The 18330-nt window shown below is 39.5% G+C and overlaps 1 protein-coding gene across 4 annotated transcripts in view; it reads left to right on the plus strand.

Annotated features, from left to right (window-relative positions):
- Window positions 1-499: 499 nt before the first annotated feature.
- Window positions 500-18330, plus strand: part of si:dkey-233k19.3 (dynein heavy chain 11, axonemal) — a 46680-nt gene continuing 28849 nt past the window's right edge. For all 4 annotated transcript variants that reach the window (XM_028579422.1, XM_028579421.1, XM_028579423.1 and 1 more), the window contains exons 1-43: window positions 500-865; window positions 1074-1217; window positions 1356-1549; window positions 1647-1836; window positions 1943-2042; window positions 2198-2409; window positions 2617-2838; window positions 2925-3092; window positions 3245-3361; window positions 3477-3614; window positions 3711-3826; window positions 4550-4745; window positions 5223-5327; window positions 5470-5865; window positions 6959-7291; window positions 7406-7660; window positions 7750-7919; window positions 8005-8227; window positions 8381-8497; window positions 8584-8670; window positions 8766-8924; window positions 9154-9237; window positions 9371-9529; window positions 9623-9745; window positions 10160-10282; window positions 10844-11068; window positions 11152-11243; window positions 11331-11457; window positions 11574-11726; window positions 11810-12043; window positions 14126-14257; window positions 15087-15247; window positions 15360-15516; window positions 15626-15771; window positions 15849-15965; window positions 16051-16189; window positions 16405-16497; window positions 16583-16777; window positions 16875-16952; window positions 17053-17185; window positions 17309-17436; window positions 17734-17882; window positions 18096-18246. In XM_028579422.1, the coding sequence (XP_028435223.1) occupies window positions 656-865; window positions 1074-1217; window positions 1356-1549; window positions 1647-1836; window positions 1943-2042; window positions 2198-2409; window positions 2617-2838; window positions 2925-3092; window positions 3245-3361; window positions 3477-3614; window positions 3711-3826; window positions 4550-4745; window positions 5223-5327; window positions 5470-5865; window positions 6959-7291; window positions 7406-7660; window positions 7750-7919; window positions 8005-8227; window positions 8381-8497; window positions 8584-8670; window positions 8766-8924; window positions 9154-9237; window positions 9371-9529; window positions 9623-9745; window positions 10160-10282; window positions 10844-11068; window positions 11152-11243; window positions 11331-11457; window positions 11574-11726; window positions 11810-12043; window positions 14126-14257; window positions 15087-15247; window positions 15360-15516; window positions 15626-15771; window positions 15849-15965; window positions 16051-16189; window positions 16405-16497; window positions 16583-16777; window positions 16875-16952; window positions 17053-17185; window positions 17309-17436; window positions 17734-17882; window positions 18096-18246 (6951 nt within the window). In that variant the 5' untranslated portion in view covers window positions 500-655. The remainder of the gene's footprint in view (window positions 866-1073; window positions 1218-1355; window positions 1550-1646; window positions 1837-1942; window positions 2043-2197; window positions 2410-2616; window positions 2839-2924; window positions 3093-3244; window positions 3362-3476; window positions 3615-3710; window positions 3827-4549; window positions 4746-5222; window positions 5328-5469; window positions 5866-6958; window positions 7292-7405; window positions 7661-7749; window positions 7920-8004; window positions 8228-8380; window positions 8498-8583; window positions 8671-8765; window positions 8925-9153; window positions 9238-9370; window positions 9530-9622; window positions 9746-10159; window positions 10283-10843; window positions 11069-11151; window positions 11244-11330; window positions 11458-11573; window positions 11727-11809; window positions 12044-14125; window positions 14258-15086; window positions 15248-15359; window positions 15517-15625; window positions 15772-15848; window positions 15966-16050; window positions 16190-16404; window positions 16498-16582; window positions 16778-16874; window positions 16953-17052; window positions 17186-17308; window positions 17437-17733; window positions 17883-18095; window positions 18247-18330) is intronic.

The raw sequence follows: 18330 nt of genomic DNA on the forward strand, positions 1-18330 counted from the left end.
ATGCTATCTAGATCTAACTTATTAACATTCAATCACAAAGGAAATTGATGTAATGGGTCTACATTGTGCACAAACAAATGTAAACACAAAGAACAGAACAGGGTACACACTGTGGAAAGGCACAACTGCAAGTCACCAGGGATTACATTTTAAAACTCCATATGGATTGTGGGATACAAATTAGAGCCTCCTTTGGAACTGTACACTGTTGTGTTTTGTTACTCTAAGAAAAAAAGGAAACTGCATGCTTAATATTCTGGTAAACTAAAATCATGTAAACATGTAGTATAGTAACTTACATACAGTAATAGGCTACTGAAATAAATAACCCGGTCTTAAATTGTACTTATAAACGTCATGATTTTCACTGGGAACTAGAAAAAGTAAGTTTGTCTTACTTGCCAAATCTAGCTACAGGCAGTGATTGAGGATAGTGGCTGTTGCTAAGCAACGGAATGCTGAACCGCCCCCCAGGACTGTACAGCTTGTGCCAGTCTCCTTTCGTCATATGAAGAAACTTCAAACTAACGTTGCAACACGAAGTTAATAGCTAATTTAGGGGACGGTTTCTGGAGCAGTCACTAATCAGTTTCCTTTTATTGTTCGTTTTGTGGAAGGAAGTGACGGAGCAGCATGTCGTGGTCGTAGATCAATCATGTCCGACGACGAAAGTGTGCCTTCTTTTCTTGAGGACGTCAGAGTGAAGTTTGTTGAGGAAAAAGTTTGTGGGCTACTGCACCGCCAAACATGGGACAAGAGTGACGTCAACGAAGAGTTTCAAACACTTCTGAAAGACTTCTTTGAAAAGGAGTCTGTAATATTTTTCTCTTCATCAAAAAAAGCCTGTCTGGTTGCTTCTAAGGAGGTATGGTTGTTACAAAATCTCCATTACAATTAATTAAGATAGAAGCTACAGTTACATTGATAGCATGTGTAGCTACATTTGACTAGCTAGCTAGTAAGCTAACGCTAGCTAAGTTTAGGGCGCTTACAAAATGTTGAAATTCACGGATTTAGCATATTTTCAGTGTCCTATCTATTTGTAGTAAAATCTTGTGATACTTCAAATGCAGGTCCCACCTGTTTCCCAAAACAAGCACATCTATATTCTCAAGAAGAGAGTTGTTCTTGTCAACTCTGAAAACTACAGGGAACTTCTGCTTTTTGGCCTCCTGTCTCCGTCACCATTACTTCAGCTGTCAAGCACAGTTGAGCAGGTGATTGGTATACCCTCCATCATACACTTGATCTCATAACAATTTGGTTGTATGTTCTCTCAGTTTTTTGTTATGGATATTTCTAGCTTGCCTGCCTTAATGAGTTTTGAGTGAATGTATTCCGTGTCGCCTCCCAAGGTATGCGTTCCACTGCTGTCAAACGACAAAAACCATCAGATGTGGCCAAATCTGATGTCTGAAGACATCATTCGACATGTTCAGAGCATGTGCAGTAGGACATCTGTTGTCCGTGGACAGGTTTTAGGGAAAAGTGTCCTCCCTATCCCAACTGCGACAGAGTGGATAGAAGAATCATACAGCACCTTGAAAATGTAAGTAATCACACACATTTTGTTTTATTTTAGAGCCTGGGACTATAATTACTGTAATTATTACTAAAATACACTCAACATGTAATTTCACACTCAGGTATAATAACTATGACAGGGCAATTGCCCATGCCATAGAGACCCAGGTCATCAACTGGACCAATCTGATCCAGAAAATCCTAAAGAATGATTCATCAGACCTACTTATGACAGGCTGTAATCCAGGGCCCAGTGCAGAGCTGAAATTTTGGGCTTCCAGGAAGAGCAATATACAGAACATTTATCTTCAGGTATGGTCCCTTTTCCTCCTGATCTTCACTAAAACAGTTATTAACTTTATTTTTTATCTCCTGACTTTCCACTGTCTGTTAAAGTGTTTGGTACTTTCCCCCGTAGCTTCAGAGTCCCATTGTTCAGAAGATGGCAAAGATGTTAGAGATGATGGATAGCAGCTATCATCCAACAATCAAGACTCTAATTGGAAATGTATTTGATGGTAATATTAGCTGGCCCCCTTTTTTAAAGCTAAAGAAGACATACTGTATTTTGCAACTTTATAAAATGCACAGCATAATGTGATCAACTGTGATCACAAACTTATTATCTCTGAATATGTTTTATTATTTAAATTTTTTTTTTCTTAATCAAAAGCCCTTCAAGAAGCCCAGGACATTGACCTCTATCTACAGCCACTACACGCACAACTGACTCAGCTGGAAAAGGAAGGATTTCCTCACTTGGAAACATTCATCCCTGCAATGTTCCACACTCTGTTCCTTATCTGGACCAACTGCCAATCTTATCAAAGACCGGCACGCATTGTGGTGTTACTGCAGGAGCTTTGCAATCTGTTTATTGAGCAGGTAGGAATCCTCATTCCAAACACCTGTAACGATTGAATACATCGAGTGACATATACGTGTTACATTAATTTGCGATTGCTTTTTTTGTTTAGACACAGTGCATGGAATTTTGTCAGTTACGCTTTGCTGATGCTGGTCTGTTGTTGTTACTCTGACTTCAGTTATTGGCTAAACAAATTCACAGATATACAATCTTTCACCCTATAGGCTTCCACATACCTCTCTGTGGATCTGCTACTCAGAGAGGATCCAGAGGAAAGTCTACAAATGTTAAAGAAGGTGGTAAAAGTCTTCAAATGTTTCAGAGACAGTTACCAGACCCAGAGGGAGAGGTTGGCCAACCATGTGAAACATGCACCCTGGGATTTCCCATCTGGCATGATTTTTGCACGTTTCAACCAGTTTTTTAATCGTATGCTACAGCTGGAGGTGAGATCAGATATTTGTTTTTGTATTCAGGTGTCACTGTTAGGTAATATATGTGGTTTTCCTATAACAATTTGTTATCTTTGCAGGACTTGTTTGAAATTATGCTGGACTTTCAAAGGATCGAAAAGCTGGAATTTGGTGGACTTAACGGCAAACTCTTCAGTGAGCGTGCAGCTCAGATGTACAAAGAGTTTAGTAATCTCTGCCAATCGTTGAAGCACAGTGAAAACAGCCACCTTGACTTAAACTCTCAGGTGAAATTATTTGTATTTAGATTACATATTGGCATTCATACTGCTTATTAGGATTTCCATGAACAGCTACTGCATATATTCATAATCCACAATTTTACACTCGTGTCCCTCATTAATTTAAGTTAAGTTGTTCACTCTCATCCACTCATAAGGATTTTGAAAACGAGTATAAGAATTTGAAAGTGAGGATTGTGGACTTTGAATGCCGCCTTGCCAGCCTTCTATGCTTGGCCTTTAAGGATTGCTCAGGACTGGAATCAGCATTTAAAGTAAGCAGGAATGGATTTTAGGATGATGGTGATGATAGTACTGATAAAGTGAATAGTTAGTGACAGTACTATCACTAACATCAACACACCAACAAATTTGTTTTTTGTCCTTTAGCTGCTAACTATTGTTGAACCCTTCCTGGAGAGAAGACAAATCAGACAGATATTCAGTCCCAACTTCGTTCTACTGCAGCAACATTTTCGAGAAGAGCTGGAGAGATGTAAATATCTGTTTAAATCGCAGCACAATCAGGTACTGGAAGCAAAATGTTATATTAGCAATATGCATTCAAGGCACAACATGTATTATCCATGTAACAACTTTGTTTCATTCTTTCTTTGTTTATAGATGGAGAGTGGTCTGACTAAGAACATGGCTCACACATCTGGAGCTTTAAAGTGGGCAAAAATGCTCAGAGAACGCATTCAAACACCATGGGAAAAAATCAAATTACTGTTTGACATGTCAGTAAAAAAACCAGACTATTTCCAGTAAATTAATTAGTTACAAACAATACCTTGTCAGAAAGATGTATAGATAGATAGAGATACAGTGCATAGAGTGAGAAGCGCTAGCTATTGGTGATTTTAAATGCTTAAAGGTCCCATGACATGCTGCTTTTTGGATGCTTTTATATAGGCCTCAGTGGTCCCCTAATACTGTATCTGAAGTCTCTTTCCCGAAATTCAGCCTTGGTGCGGAATTACAGCCACTAGAGCCATTCCCACAATGAGCTTTCCTTAGGATGTGCCATTTCTGTGTCTGTAGCTTTAAATGCTATTGAAGATGAGAGAGGGGTGGGGGGGGCAAGGTGGAGGGTGGGGGTGTGGCCTTGACCAACTGCCCCTTTGCTTGTTTGCAAGCCATGATGTCTCTTTCTTTCTCAGGGGCGGGCCAAATTATCTGGGCAGGCAAAGCAGAGAAAGGGGAGGTAATCTTGCTCCTTATGACCTCATAAGGAGCAAGAGTCCAGATGGGCCCATCTGAGCTTTCATTTTCTCAAAGGCAGAGCAGGATACCCAGGGCTTGGTTTACACCTATCGCCATTTCTTGCCACTGGGGGACCATAGGCAGGCTGGGGGAACTCATATTAATGTTAAAAAACCTCATAAAGTCATGACATGGGACCTTTTAAGGCTAAAGGCTTAAAAATAACAATATCAATCAAAATTATGCAATATTTCCAGGCCTGCGGGAGGTATAGAGATGGCAAAGGAGTACCAGATGTACATGGAGATGTTGAGTCTCCTGGACCAATATGAGAAGGACATTTACTCTGAATGGTGTAATGGTTTGGAACAGGCCTGCCTGATCAACCTGAACCAGCCCCTCATCTCCAGAAATAAAGCCTCTGACCTGATCTCACTCAACTTCAATCCAAAGGTAAATTATGTAATATCCCTACAAACTAGAAAGCACATTGAACATACTCCAATGCTAAATAATTGTCCAACTTACTGTTAGACATTACTGTTAGACACACTGCTGACATGCCTTCAACAACCTTTAAAATTGAAATCTCTGTTAGTATCCTTTAGTTTAGTAGGTATGGCTGTAGAACAATATTCTTATAATGTTGCAAAACCCAGATGCAGGTCACCAATTAATTGGGGTCAATTATCCTTGGGTCAAGCTGTATCTCTCATTTAATGTTTTGAAAAAATATGTTCATAAGTTTTTTAACATAGTGCTGACAGACTTAGTAACAAGTGCAAAAACATAGCCATCCTGACAGAGGGAATAGTTATTTGTTACATCTATTTAGTTGTTATATTCTCCAAGGGTGTCTGTTAAGACAAAACATTTTACTACCACTCCACTGTGATTATGTAGATGGGTTAATTTCCTTTCACTCCTCAGCTGACCGAAGTCTTGAAAGATGTGAAGAATATTCAGACTCTAGGTCAGTTCAAGATCCCTGCAGCTGCAATGGCAGTATTTGAGAAGCGTGACATGTTCACAAAGGTAAGAAACAACATATTACATTATGGGCTCTCTTAGACTCATGCACACCTTTTTTGAGTTGAACAATAAGCAATATGTCTTTCCTACTATCCTTTTCTGCATCTCCTAATATATCTAATATATTTCCACTTGTATTTTGCAGTATGTGAGCAGTCTGCAGCTTTTAGTACAATGGTACAACAAGCTAAAGCAGACCGTGCTAGAGGTGGAACTTCCTCTCATCAGAGCTGAACTAGAGTCCATAGACGTGCAGTTGACAGGAGCAGAGTCCGACTTGACATGGCAGGACCCGGACTGCTGGAGCTTCATTAGCACCACCAAAGACCTGGTCCGTGACCTTGAATGTCGAGTCAGTAGAGCCAAGGAAAACTGCGAAGCCCTCCAGTCAATAATGAAGGGATGGAGCAAACAGGCCATGTTTTGCAGAAAGGACAACAAGAAAGGCTCGCTCATACAGCTGGAAGACAGGGGAGACCGTGTCAACAAGAAATACAGCTCCATGAAGAAGGAAGGATACTCTATCTACCAGCTGGTGCAGGTGGGTATGGCTGGATAATATTCACTCTTGTATATCACAGATTTTTCATGAATACTTGTGTGTAAGTAAACACAATAAATATTAAATTATTGCTGTGGTTCCAAAACCTTTTAGCATGTTGTAGATATATTTATCTTCATCAGATTACATAACATTAAAAGGACAACTCTGCAGACATTTTAAAACCTTGTTTAATTACATTTATTAATTTCAGAATTTGTGTTTGTCTTTTGATTCATTTTCCTTAGCATAATGCAGATATAATAAGATACATCAAAACCTAACCCTTATCTGTCCTGTACCATTAACAGTCCAGAGTTTTTTTAAAGGTCCCATGGCATGAAAATTTCACTTTATGATGTTTTTTAACATTAATATGAGTTTCCCCAGTCTGCCTATGGTCCCCCAGTGGCTAGAAATGGCGATAGGTGTAAACCAAGCCCTGGGTATCCTGCTCCGCCTTTGAGTAAATGAAAGCTCAGATGGGCCGATCTGGAATCTTGCTCCTTATGAGGTCATAAGGAGCAAGGTTACCTCCCCTTTCTCTGCTTTGCCCGCCCAGAGAATTTGGCCCACCCATGAGAGAGAGAGACATCATGGCTTTCAAACGAGCAAAGTGGCAGTTGATCAAGGCCACACCCCCAACATCCACCTTGCCCCCCCTCTCTCCTCCTCAAAAGCTACAGACACAGAATGGCACATCCTAAGGAAAGCTCATTGTGGGACTGGCTCTAGTGGCTGTAATTCTGCACCAAGGCTGAATTTTGGGAAAGAGACTTCAGATACAGTATTAAGGGACCACTAAGGCCTATATAAATGCTTCCAAAGAGCACCATGTCATGGGACCTTTTATTACTTTTCTGACCTTTTAGTTCTAATCAGTTAAATTTAACTGAAAAAAAGATTTTGCTTGATATATTTTATTTTAACATGTCCCAATACTTGGGAAGCCATGTAAATAAATATGCTCTAGTTATTCGGAAGTAGAAACGATTAAATGTGTCAACCTGTACAATCCCTAGAAATCAAAAGTGATACAAGTCCAAACATTGACAGTGCTCACAGTCTCTCCAATATCCTACAATTTCATCAGGAGAATATGGTCCTTTTCCATGCTGACCCTGCGTCAGAAGCATGGCAGTCCTACCTGGAGTATGTGGATGAGATGGTGGTGGAGGGGCTCTTCAGCTACATCAGCCACTCTCTACAGTTCTTTGTGGACAACATGGAATCCTGGCCCAACCAGTCACCTCTCTTTGAGGCTCAGTTGATGCTGAGTAGCTCAAGAATGGTTTTCCTCCCATCGTTGGAGCAAGATTCAGGTGAAGGCCTCTATGAGCTGATAGAAGGGCTGGTCGGAGACATATTCAAGACTTCAGTGAATATCAACAGAGTGGCTGCTCATCATAGCATGGAGAGCTACCAGGTACTCTGCTGTACTGTAGATTTGGATGTTAAAAAAAAAACTGATTTATAGTGCATTCTTCTACAAATAGTAGATTATTCTCATGTTATATTTAATGTAATATAACTCTTGCAGGATGTAATGGATGACATGCTGGATTTGTTAGACCTGAGACAAGAAATAATGGAGCGAGTGGAGAAGTGCCTCAAGAAAGCGATAAGTTACCAGAGAAAGTTTGACTGCTACACCCATCTCTGGCAAGATGACAGGGCTGAGTTTCTCAGACAGTTTCTCCTGTATGGACGTGTACTTACAGCTGAAGAGATGGAGGCCTTTAGAGCAGATGCACTCCCTGAAAGCCCACCTACAATCGAAAATTTCAAAGAACAGGTAAAATGCTTTTTTTAAATCATGAGTCACATTTCCCATACATGGCAAATGTCTGAATTGTAAACTCTGTTGTGGTCTTAAATTTACAGATAGATTATTATGAGGATCTGTATGCTGAAATTTCCAAGCTTGAAGACTTCAGAGTATTCGATGGATGGTTTCGGGTTGATATCAAGTTCTTTAAAGTGAGCCTTCTTAACACTGTAAAGAAGTGGAGCTGGCTTTTTAAAGAACACCTCTTGACATATGTCACTAACAGGTAAAAAATCCATTTCTGTATGGCTATTAAATGCAGACCAAATTGTAACATCAGTTGTTCTCACTGTGCATGCTTTTCCACTCAGTCTTGATGAGCTGCAGAAGTTTGTCCGAGCCACTGTTGAAGGACTAGGCCAGCCTGTGGCTACGGGAAACCACCGTGGCCTGGTGGAAGTGATGAGTCACCTGTTGGCTGTCAGAGACAGACAAGCAGCCACAGACAAGATGTTTGAGCCTTTTAGAGACACAATAATCCTATTGGAACAGTATGGAGTAACCATACCAGACCAGGTCTATTCGCAGCTGGAGGTGAGGAAAGGAATGGGTTAATGTGCTTATTGTCTTTCCACCTTTTTAAGTACTAACTAAAATTACGTAACAAATTCATACATAAAATAAATTTTGTGGCCATTCATCTTTTAAAAATAAAAATATTAAAAATCAAGACATTTATCTTTATAGGAACTTCCTGAGAAATGGAGTGGGGCGAAAAAATTGGCCTTAAAAGTGAGGCATGAGGTGGCGCCCATGCAGAATGCAGAAGTGATGGTTATACGGAGACGATGCATGACATTTGAGGTGACATAAAAACTTTTATGTGCAGTGTTGAAGCTATTGTATTTCAAATCTTAGTGTAAAAAACAATTAAACGACTTATTTTTCAGGTGAAACAAAGCAAATTCAGGGAGATGTTCAGAGCAACAGCGCCCTTCACTTACAGTGCGGTGCATCCCTACATCAGTCTGGAGAAAGTAGGAGTTTATTCATTGCTTGATTTTAGTATTGAAAAAACATTGTATTATACTGTACACTTTGGATAACAATGACCATGTGTTTTTTTTTCTAGTCTGAAAAAGCTGTCAGAGACATGGAGAAAGAGGTAGCGGAGCTACAGGAGTCCACAAATCTGTTTGAGGTTACTATTCCTGACTACAGAGACATCAAGCTCTGCAGACGAGAGATTGCAGTCCTAAAAGAACTGTGGGACATTGTTGTTTTTGTTCAAGTAAGTAGCTTAATGTATACTGTATACTTAAATGTCACTATTCTGGAGTAAAAGGAAATACAGTTGGCCTCATCACCCCACTAACATGCCCCAATAACTCAATAACTTGACCAGTCTGTCCTCTTGGACAGTTGGTCATTGATTCTTTAAATACCCTGTATCCTTTAAATGTCCCCATTAAGTACCCTTCAGCCCATTGACCCATCTGCATGCTTCTTTATCTATATAGAGCAGTGTCAAAAACTGGACAATGACCAAATGGAGGCGGATAAACGTCGACCAGATGGATGCAGAATTGAGGAGGTTTGCCAAGGTGCGGTCACCGACAGCGCTACATCACACCAGCGCATCTCTCCCGCTGTCTTACTGTCATGCACCATTGCTATTTGTAACAGATGCCTCTAATAACTAACTACAGTATGTTTACCTACCTTCTGTTTGTGTAGGACATACGCAAGCTTGACAAAGAGGCTCGCGTGTGGGATGTGTATTCTGGGTTAGACCTTTATGTAAAGAACCTGTTGACGTCACTGCGGGCTGTGAGTCAGCTACAGAACCTGGCAATACGAGAGCACCACTGGGTGCAGCTAATTAGGACAACAAAGGTAAGTACACACAGCAGAGGTCATACTACAGAGCAATGTTTTTCCTTGCAATATCGAAGGCTTTGCATCATGACAATAATTATTTTGAAATAGATGGACTTCACTGTGACTGACAGTACCACCTTGGAGGACCTCTTGGCTCTGCAGCTCCATTCATTGGAAGACGAAGTTCGCAACATAGTGGATAAGGCGGTCAAAGAAATGGCCATAGAGAAGGTTCTTCTTCAATTAATTGATTTTGTGGTCGAACAGATCAACATCAAGAGTCATTTTGCATTATGAAAAAGTCAACAAGTCAACCTTATGAACATGGTCCATTAAATATGTATGTCCTGTGAAAACCATGTATCTCCAAGACATCAACTTTTCATGAGTCTGTGTTCAGCTTTGTGTATTTTTCAGATAATCCTCAAATAATGGTTGATTTTGCATAAGAAGAATGACAATTTTCTCAATTAATAAAGGAACACTTAATCTTAAGTAACTAAATTTATAGATTACATAAATACATGGTTTTAATTGGACAGTTTTAGTTGCTATATTTGGTTTAGGAGTAACTAAGTAAATACAGTAAGACAGTTTGTATTCTAACATGTTATCATTATGCTGTCCAATTTCTTTTTATTTCAGGTTGTGACCGAAATAAGTAAAACTTGGGCATCCATGGAGCTTTCATATGAAGATCATTGCCAAACCTCTGTGCCACTACTTAAATGTGACCAGGAACTTATTGAAACTCTTGAAGATCACCAGGTAAATATATAAGCTACTGATATTAATACAAAGATTGTATGTGTGACTTTTTAGTGGACACAATGGCTGTGAAGATCAGATGTCTTTGAGAAGCACTGATAGTTAAGTGCTGAATAGAGATGAGAGTGCAGAAAGGGGTCGCCCTGTCTGACTGTCTAACAGCACAGCTGAGTGTAGAGAGGTCCCTATTGAGTCCTTAGATTTATAGCTGCTTTAGGAGACAGGGCATTGTTGCACCGTGGCTGTCTTTGGACATGTCCACCAGATGTATTGGTGGGGGTAGGGGTGGGGGGTTATAGACAGCAATTAAAGTCTTACCGCTTTAGTGCCGAGATCTTTGTGTAAACAGACTGTTTCCCTCCCCCATTTTTTTATGGCATGGTATGCTGATTAGCTTGAATATGCATTGAAATTAAACTGACATATGTTATGAGGTTAAGGTTATTAAGATATTACTTTCCATTGCCACAGGTTGGGTGGTAGTTTGGTGTATGTGAATTTTTAATAGGACCGAATCCTTTTGATAGGCTGTACTCATGTCTCTATGTCTCCATCCTCAAGGTACAGCTCCAGGGCATCTTTCAGAGCAAGCATGTACGTCACTTCCTGTTCCAGGTAGTGGAACTACAGAAACAGCTGACTGTAGCTGACTCTGTGCTGATGGTCTGGATGGAGGTTCAAAGGACATGGGCCTACCTGGAGAGCATTTTCAAAAGCTGTGACGACATCTGCCAACAGCTGCCTGCAGATGCACACAGATTTCAAGCTATAGATGCAGAGTTTCAGGTCTGCACTTATATGCCGGTCATGTAGTATTGCAAATGTCATTGTTTTTGTCATTGTAAACATGGCGATTTTGGTTCTTTCAGGAGTTAATGTTTGACAGTGCTAAAACTAAAAATGTCATTGAGGCCACCGACAAACCTCATCTATTTGAGAAGTTAGAGGATCTACAAAGAAGGTTCATTTTCATTTAATTGCACTTTCATTATACTGCTCTCAGTTTGATGTGTTGTGCTCACACTTCCCATACTTTCTCTTTCCACAGGCTGGCACTGTGTGAAAAGGCTCTTGCTGAATACCTGGAAACAAAGAGACTTGCCTTTCCACGATTCTACTTTATTTCATCTGCAGACTTGTTGGACATCCTCTCAAAAGGGAGTCGCCCCAGAGAGGTACTGTACATTTATGTACTTTAGTATTTCCCTTCATTTTTGTTTTAAGTATTTGTCTTGTGTTACTATTTCACTACTGTGTCTGCTTTGAAAAATTAAATGACTGTCTTTTACAGGTAACTGTACACCTCTCAAAATTATTTGACAACATGTCAAATCTCGAGTTTGCCCAAAATGAACATTTGGATAATCCTAAACTTGCAGTTGGAATGTACAGCAAAGAGAGGGAATATGTCCCATTCCAGACTGAATGTTGCTGTTACGGGCCGGTAAGATCACATTCAGTATCAAAGAATCTGAATTAGCTATCACATTTTATAAGGTAACTAATTGTAAAATTACTTTACATTAGGTGGAGGCATGGCTTTCTTGTCTGGAGGAGTCTATGAAGGAATGTGTCAGGGGTCACCTGTCTGAGGCTGTGTCTGTGTACGAGGACAGGCCCAGAGAGCAGTGGATTCTCGACTTCCCTGCCCAAGTAGCTCTCACTGGATCTCAGATCTGGTGGAGCAATGATATGGAGCTTGTGTTTAAAAGACTTGAGGAAGGATTTGAGTCTGCACTAAAAGACTACAACAAGAAACAGGTACATTATATGATGATAAGATAAGATTTAAATTAAATGCAGCAAAGTTGGAAGAAAAGCTGACAAAAAAATAAATATTTGCTTAATGGGTCAATAGGTATAGTGTTTCAGATACCTCATGTTGAGGTTGCTGATGCTTAAAGTGGATCTATTTAACTTTTAATTTGTGTTGATTCTAGCGGCCGCTTTGGACAAAAGTGGTATTGTTTTTACCACGCCTGCTGTCGTAAAGGTCTTTTCTCTACAGTGCTGTATTACCCACTGTAGATTACTAAGTAAGCGTTACCAGGAGGACATATAGTCGCGATGAATATTTTGCTCCGACAGAAAATCATTAATTTACAATAAGACAATACATTACAGATGCATCGTTGCATTTCAAGTGTTGCATTCTTGGATGTATCGTGAGCTAAACCGGGTAACTTTATCACTGTCACTGTGTCACAAGCCAAAGCAATAAGAGATTGTTGTAGCAATGAACGTAATAACAACTTAGATTTATATAGCGCATTTCATGAAATCCACGTACGCGTTAAACGACTACTGTGGGACAAGTAAAAAGAAAAAAGTAGACCAACACAAACACAGACTAAAAGGAATAAAACGTCTGGCATACAACCACATTGCACATTGTAAAGTTATTTTATGAAAGAAATAGATATATTACATACCTGAGGGTCAATTCGGGAACGTTTTTGAATCATTTACAGTCCCGTAATTGTCTCTATCTGTTGAAAGCCTGACAGAGTGTGTAACTCGGGGTTTCGCCGTTGTCTTTCACTTTCCTTTTTAGCTTTTAGTTATTTGTTTAATTTCCTTTTTTTTCCCGTAATGGTTCTGCCTCAGTATCAGCCATAACTACATCATATAACTTCTAAAATAAAAATTAGAATACAATTAGGCCTGTATAAAGAAATCTCCCTTTGCCTTTTACCTGGCTTTAACACAGGCTTTTCAGGTGTTACTCCGAAATCTGTGACCCATCAGAAAAATCGGACCCGGACAGATGCTTTAATAAAATCTATATAAAAATAGCGTTCTTTTCACTGTAAGTCTCGTTTCCTGTTACAGATCATTTATGACCATCAGATGAAAAATTACACAGTTTCAAAAACATGGCCACATCAATTTGAAAGATGCAGGTAAAGATAATATTTACATATTTTGTTAATAGGATGAGGGGTTTTGATTCAATAATAAAATAATGATGCCATAATTTGTGGTGTTGAATTTGACAATTATTTTGCAAGGTGTACGCAATATTTTCAAATAAGAAAAACTGCTTACAAAATTAGGATCCTGTAGAACACCACAACAAACAATAGCCCTTAACAACTCTCATAAATCAACACCTCTGGATTACTATCAATTTTATTACATCCGTTAATGTACTAATTGAAAGTAGGTGTGAAGGTGCATTATTGCGATAAAATAAAATTTTAGGAAAAAGTAACTGCCTTCATTTATTTTTATATCTACACACATATAAATATGAAGATAGTATTATTCTGATTTGTGTTTAATCTGTGAGTGAAGTGGGAACTGCTAAAGACGATGGACACATTTTCTATAATACTATCATAATCACATCAGAGTCAGTGACCCGAGCTGGGTTTGTAGGACCTCGTTGTGGGCTATGCTCACAGTTGTATTATCACTCTTGTCAGTTTCATCAGCACTATTTAAGGTTAGCATGCCCTTGGTTTCCTGTTTGAATAATCGCTCTCTTCCTTCAACGTTCTGCACTGATTGGATCTGCTGTCATACAGGACCAGTGATAAATGCAAGACATCCAGTGATGTTTCAGTCAAAACAAGAACAAAAGACTACTTTTAATTGTGTTTCTGTCAAATTGTCCACACGGTCCACATTCATATACCGACTGTGCTTGTTGTTCAGCATGGATTGAAGTTTTAATGACTTTGAATACTTTACATTACATATGAAACAAGAAATGTGAACCATGCAATTTTATATCAGATTGTTGCCAATTCAATCACATGTGTGAATTTAAATTGGCACGCATTTCTTAACTTCTGTCTATTTTCCTCACCATTGCTTTAAATCTGGTTTTTTTTCTAGATTTCCCAACTCAACTTCTTGATCGGCATGCTGCTGGGAGAGCTGAGCTCAGGCGACAGACAGAAGATTATGACTTTATGCACTATTGATGTCCACGCCAGAGACATTGTTGCCAGCCTCATTGCCCAAAAGGTAATCGCAATTGAATCATATGATTTCCTTTTGCATTATGACATTTTTTTCCTCATCATATAGGTGTGTATAAGAACAATGTTTTTTTTTTCAATTTTGCTTTCGTAGGTTAGAATATAATTTACTGAAATTCACAACTGGGGCTGGGCAATATATCAATATAATATCGATATTGTAATATGAGACTAGATATTGTCTTAGATTTTGGATATTGTAATATCGTGAATGACATAAGTGTTGTCTTTTCCTGGTTTTAAAGGCTGCGTTACAGTAAAGTCATGTACTTTTCTGAACTTACCAGACTGTTCTAGCTGTTCTGTTATTTGCCTTTTCCCCACTTAGACATTATGTCCACATTACTGATGATTATCTATCTCAAATCTAAGTGTGAAGATATTTTGTTAAAGCACCAATTGTCAACCCTATGATATCGCCACAATATCGATGTCGAGGTATTTGGTCAAGAATATCATGATATCTAATTTTCTCCTTATAGCCCAGCCCTATTCACATATGGTAACCGCTCAATTCTCCATTTGCAACCTATATGCTGCAACAAGAAAAACTAACTTTCTTAAAGTGTGAGTTAACAATTAAAATAACCTGAATAGGAACAGTGTAGTTCCTGACTTTTTACATTTTTATTGCACAAAATAAACAAGAGAGCCACAGCCTCAATTTCACCAAATGGAAACACTAGATTATAGACTATGGGCTTAAACAAGACAATATTTGAACTAGTTATGATCATCATACTACCTGCTGCACATATCTCTTGTGACATATGCTCTTTTTGACATAGTTTAACAGCAATCACGTGTGTTCACAGGTTGCCACCTCACAGGCCTTCCAGTGGCTTTCCCAGCTCCGGCATTGCTGGTATGAGCAGCAGCATCACTGTTTCGTTAACATCTGTGATGCTCAGTTCCTTTACTCCTATGAGTATCTTGGAAATACACCTCGTCTAGTCATCACTCCCCTCACAGACCGGTAACTCTGCTGCTTATCAGTTTTCAGTCTATGCTTGGAACAATACTTTTAATACATTCCCTACATTCAGCATTGCTAAACAGCAAATGTGTGTCTCTCTGTATATGCTTAGGTGCTACATCACTTTAACTCAGTCACTCCACCTGACCATGAGTGGAGCCCCGGCTGGCCCCGCTGGAACAGGGAAGACTGAGACCACTAAGGATCTCGGCAGAGCCATGGGTGTCATGGTATACATCTTCAACTGTTCTGAGCAGATGGATTACAAGGTGCAAAATTCATTTAGTGGACACTTCACAGTTATTCCCTTTGGTCAGTTTATCGTCTTGATTATGTGACATGTGTTCAAACGCAAAATCTAATTTTGTTCACGTTCAGTCGATTGGAAATATCTACAAGGGTCTGGCCCAGACTGGAGCATGGGGCTGCTTTGATGAGTTCAATCGTATCGCTGTGGATGTTCTGTCAGTTGTGGCAGTGCAGGTCAAAACTATACAGGGTGCCATTCGCTCTAAAAAGAAAAGGTAACCAGTTTAAGCTGAATACATGAAGCCTTTATTGTGAATGTGAAAATGTGTTAACTCTCTATACAACCTCACAGGTTCCTCTTTTTAGATAAAGACATTGTCTTAAAGCCCTCTGTGGGGATTTTCATCACTATGAACCCCGGCTATGCAGGCAGGACGGAGCTACCTGAGAACCTCAAGGCTCTTTTCAGGTGAGAGTGATATAGTAACTTTATTTATAATATGCTTTTACTCAGCTTTAAGTTTATTGTCTGCACTGTCTGTGTCCTGTTGTAGACCCTGTGCCATGGTGGTGCCTGACACAGAGCTTATTTGTGAGATAATGCTGGTGGCAGAGGGCTTCCGTAGTGCTAAGCTTTTAGCCAGGAAGTTTATTACTCTGTACACTCTCTGCAAAGAACTGCTCTCTAAGCAGGTAGGAGAAAAGCACCTGATAGCACTGTTATATTTCATAATGTTGGATTAGAACAGGGAGCATCAATAATACATCTTTTCAGCTACAGTATATCTCAGGAGCACAGAGATGCATGAGATCATTCAATTAATCTTAGTACTTTATATGATATGATTTATGGTAAGCGTAAGCACAGGAATACACATCTTTACTGTCTATTCTCCTTTGTCTATTAGGACCACTATGATTGGGGTTTGCGTGCTGTCAAGTCTGTTCTGGTTGTGGCAGGGGCACTGAGAAGAAGAGACAAGAGTAGACCAGAGGATCAGGTGACTTTCATGTGTATGTCATCTCACAGCCACAAGAAGAAGACTCATTGTCTTATATAATCTGCAAATGCACTTTATTCTCCAGGTGCTGATGCGTGCGCTGAGGGACTTCAACATGCCTAAAATTGTGAGTGAGGATGTGACTATCTTCTTGGGACTGCTGGGAGACCTGTTCCCAGGCCTGGAGGTGGAGAGAGAGAGAGACTGTGAATTTGAAAAGGCCATCCGAAAGACCACACTGGAGCTCCGACTCCAGCCTGAAGAGACATTCGTCCTCAAGGTTTGACATTATTTGGTGTATACCTGGACAATGCTTAAAAAAAGAATGCAATAATCTTTTTTTTTTTTTTTTTTTTTTTTTACATTTATTTTGTCAGGTGATGCAGTTGGAGGAACTCATGGCGGTGCGTCATTCTGTCTTTGTTGTTGGAAATGCAGGGACTGGGAAAAGCCAGGTTAGATTTGTTTGCCTTAAAAATTGTGAAAGTAAATACTCAATTTAGTTGTTTTTTTATGTTTGGTACATCACATGACAGGTTTTTATTTTTTCAACAGATATTGAGAGTTCTCCACAAAACCTATGTAAACTTGAAGAGGAAGCCGGTATGGAATGACCTCAATCCAAAGGCGGTAGACAGAGATGAATTGTTTGGCTTTATCCATCACACAACTCGAGAGTGGAAAGATGGTAAAGAGCTAGTTTTAAATGAGAAGAATAACAACATTTAAAATGCATGTACCAGTGCTAACTCATACTAGATGTAAACAGTGCTAATACCTTGTAATCCCAGTTGTTCAATCTCTGTGTAAGGTTTGCTTTCATCAGTGATGCGAGAGCAAGCAAACATCTCCCACATAGGACCTAAGTGGATTGTGTTGGATGGAGACATTGATCCGATGTGGATTGAATCACTCAACACAGTGATGGATGACAACAAGGTACCTCCCTCCTGTTCACTCATACACTATTGTACAACACATGGCAACCAAGGTGGTATAGATAGAAAAAGATGTTTCTTTCTCCCTGCTTCAGCAATCACTTCCTGGAGTGTGAGTACTTTGAGGTCTTTTTTCACAGCGATGAATCATGTCACAGTGATCTTGTGCCTTTGAAATATTTTAAAGCACGTCTGTCAAACCTGATGAGATATGAAGGTTTTCCTTATCATCTTGTCCGTCATATTGACCATTCAAATGTTATATTTGGAAACCGTAATGCTACATTACATCTTTTAGGTCCTGACTCTGGCCAGTAATGAACGTGTGCCACTCACTTCATCAATGAGACTGGTGTTTGAGATCAGTCACCTAAGGACAGCCACTCCTGCTACTGTGTCCAGAGCAGGTATTCTCTATGTTAACCAACAGGATCTGGGCTGGAACCCGTGAGTCACACTATTTGTATTCACATAATATCAAAACACTTTTGAAGTTTTCAATACAATGCTATTTTTGTATAGTATTATCTTCTTTATGTGTCGTGCTTGTTGCACCAAAGTGACCATGTTGTGTAAATGTTGTATTGTAAAGACAAGGGACACTGATTCAGATCCTGATCAGAACAGCACAGCAATATAAAATAAATCCTTCCTGCTTAGGTACGTGGCCAGCTGGATTGACCAACGAGAACGTCAGACAGAAAGGGCCCACCTTACCATACTGTTTGAAAAATATGTTCCTCATTGTGTCGAACAGATGAGAAACACCTTCAAGACCATAACTCCTATCCCAGAAAACTCTATGGTGCAGGTACACAACACACAAGCATGTACAGTGAATTTATTTCTTCTTTTTATGCCTATACAGTCAGCAAATCAGAATGAAATAAATATT

The sequence above is a fragment of the Perca flavescens genome, chromosome 6 (genome assembly GCF_004354835.1).
Source record: "Perca flavescens isolate YP-PL-M2 chromosome 6, PFLA_1.0, whole genome shotgun sequence".
NCBI lineage: Eukaryota > Metazoa > Chordata > Actinopteri > Perciformes > Percidae > Perca > Perca flavescens.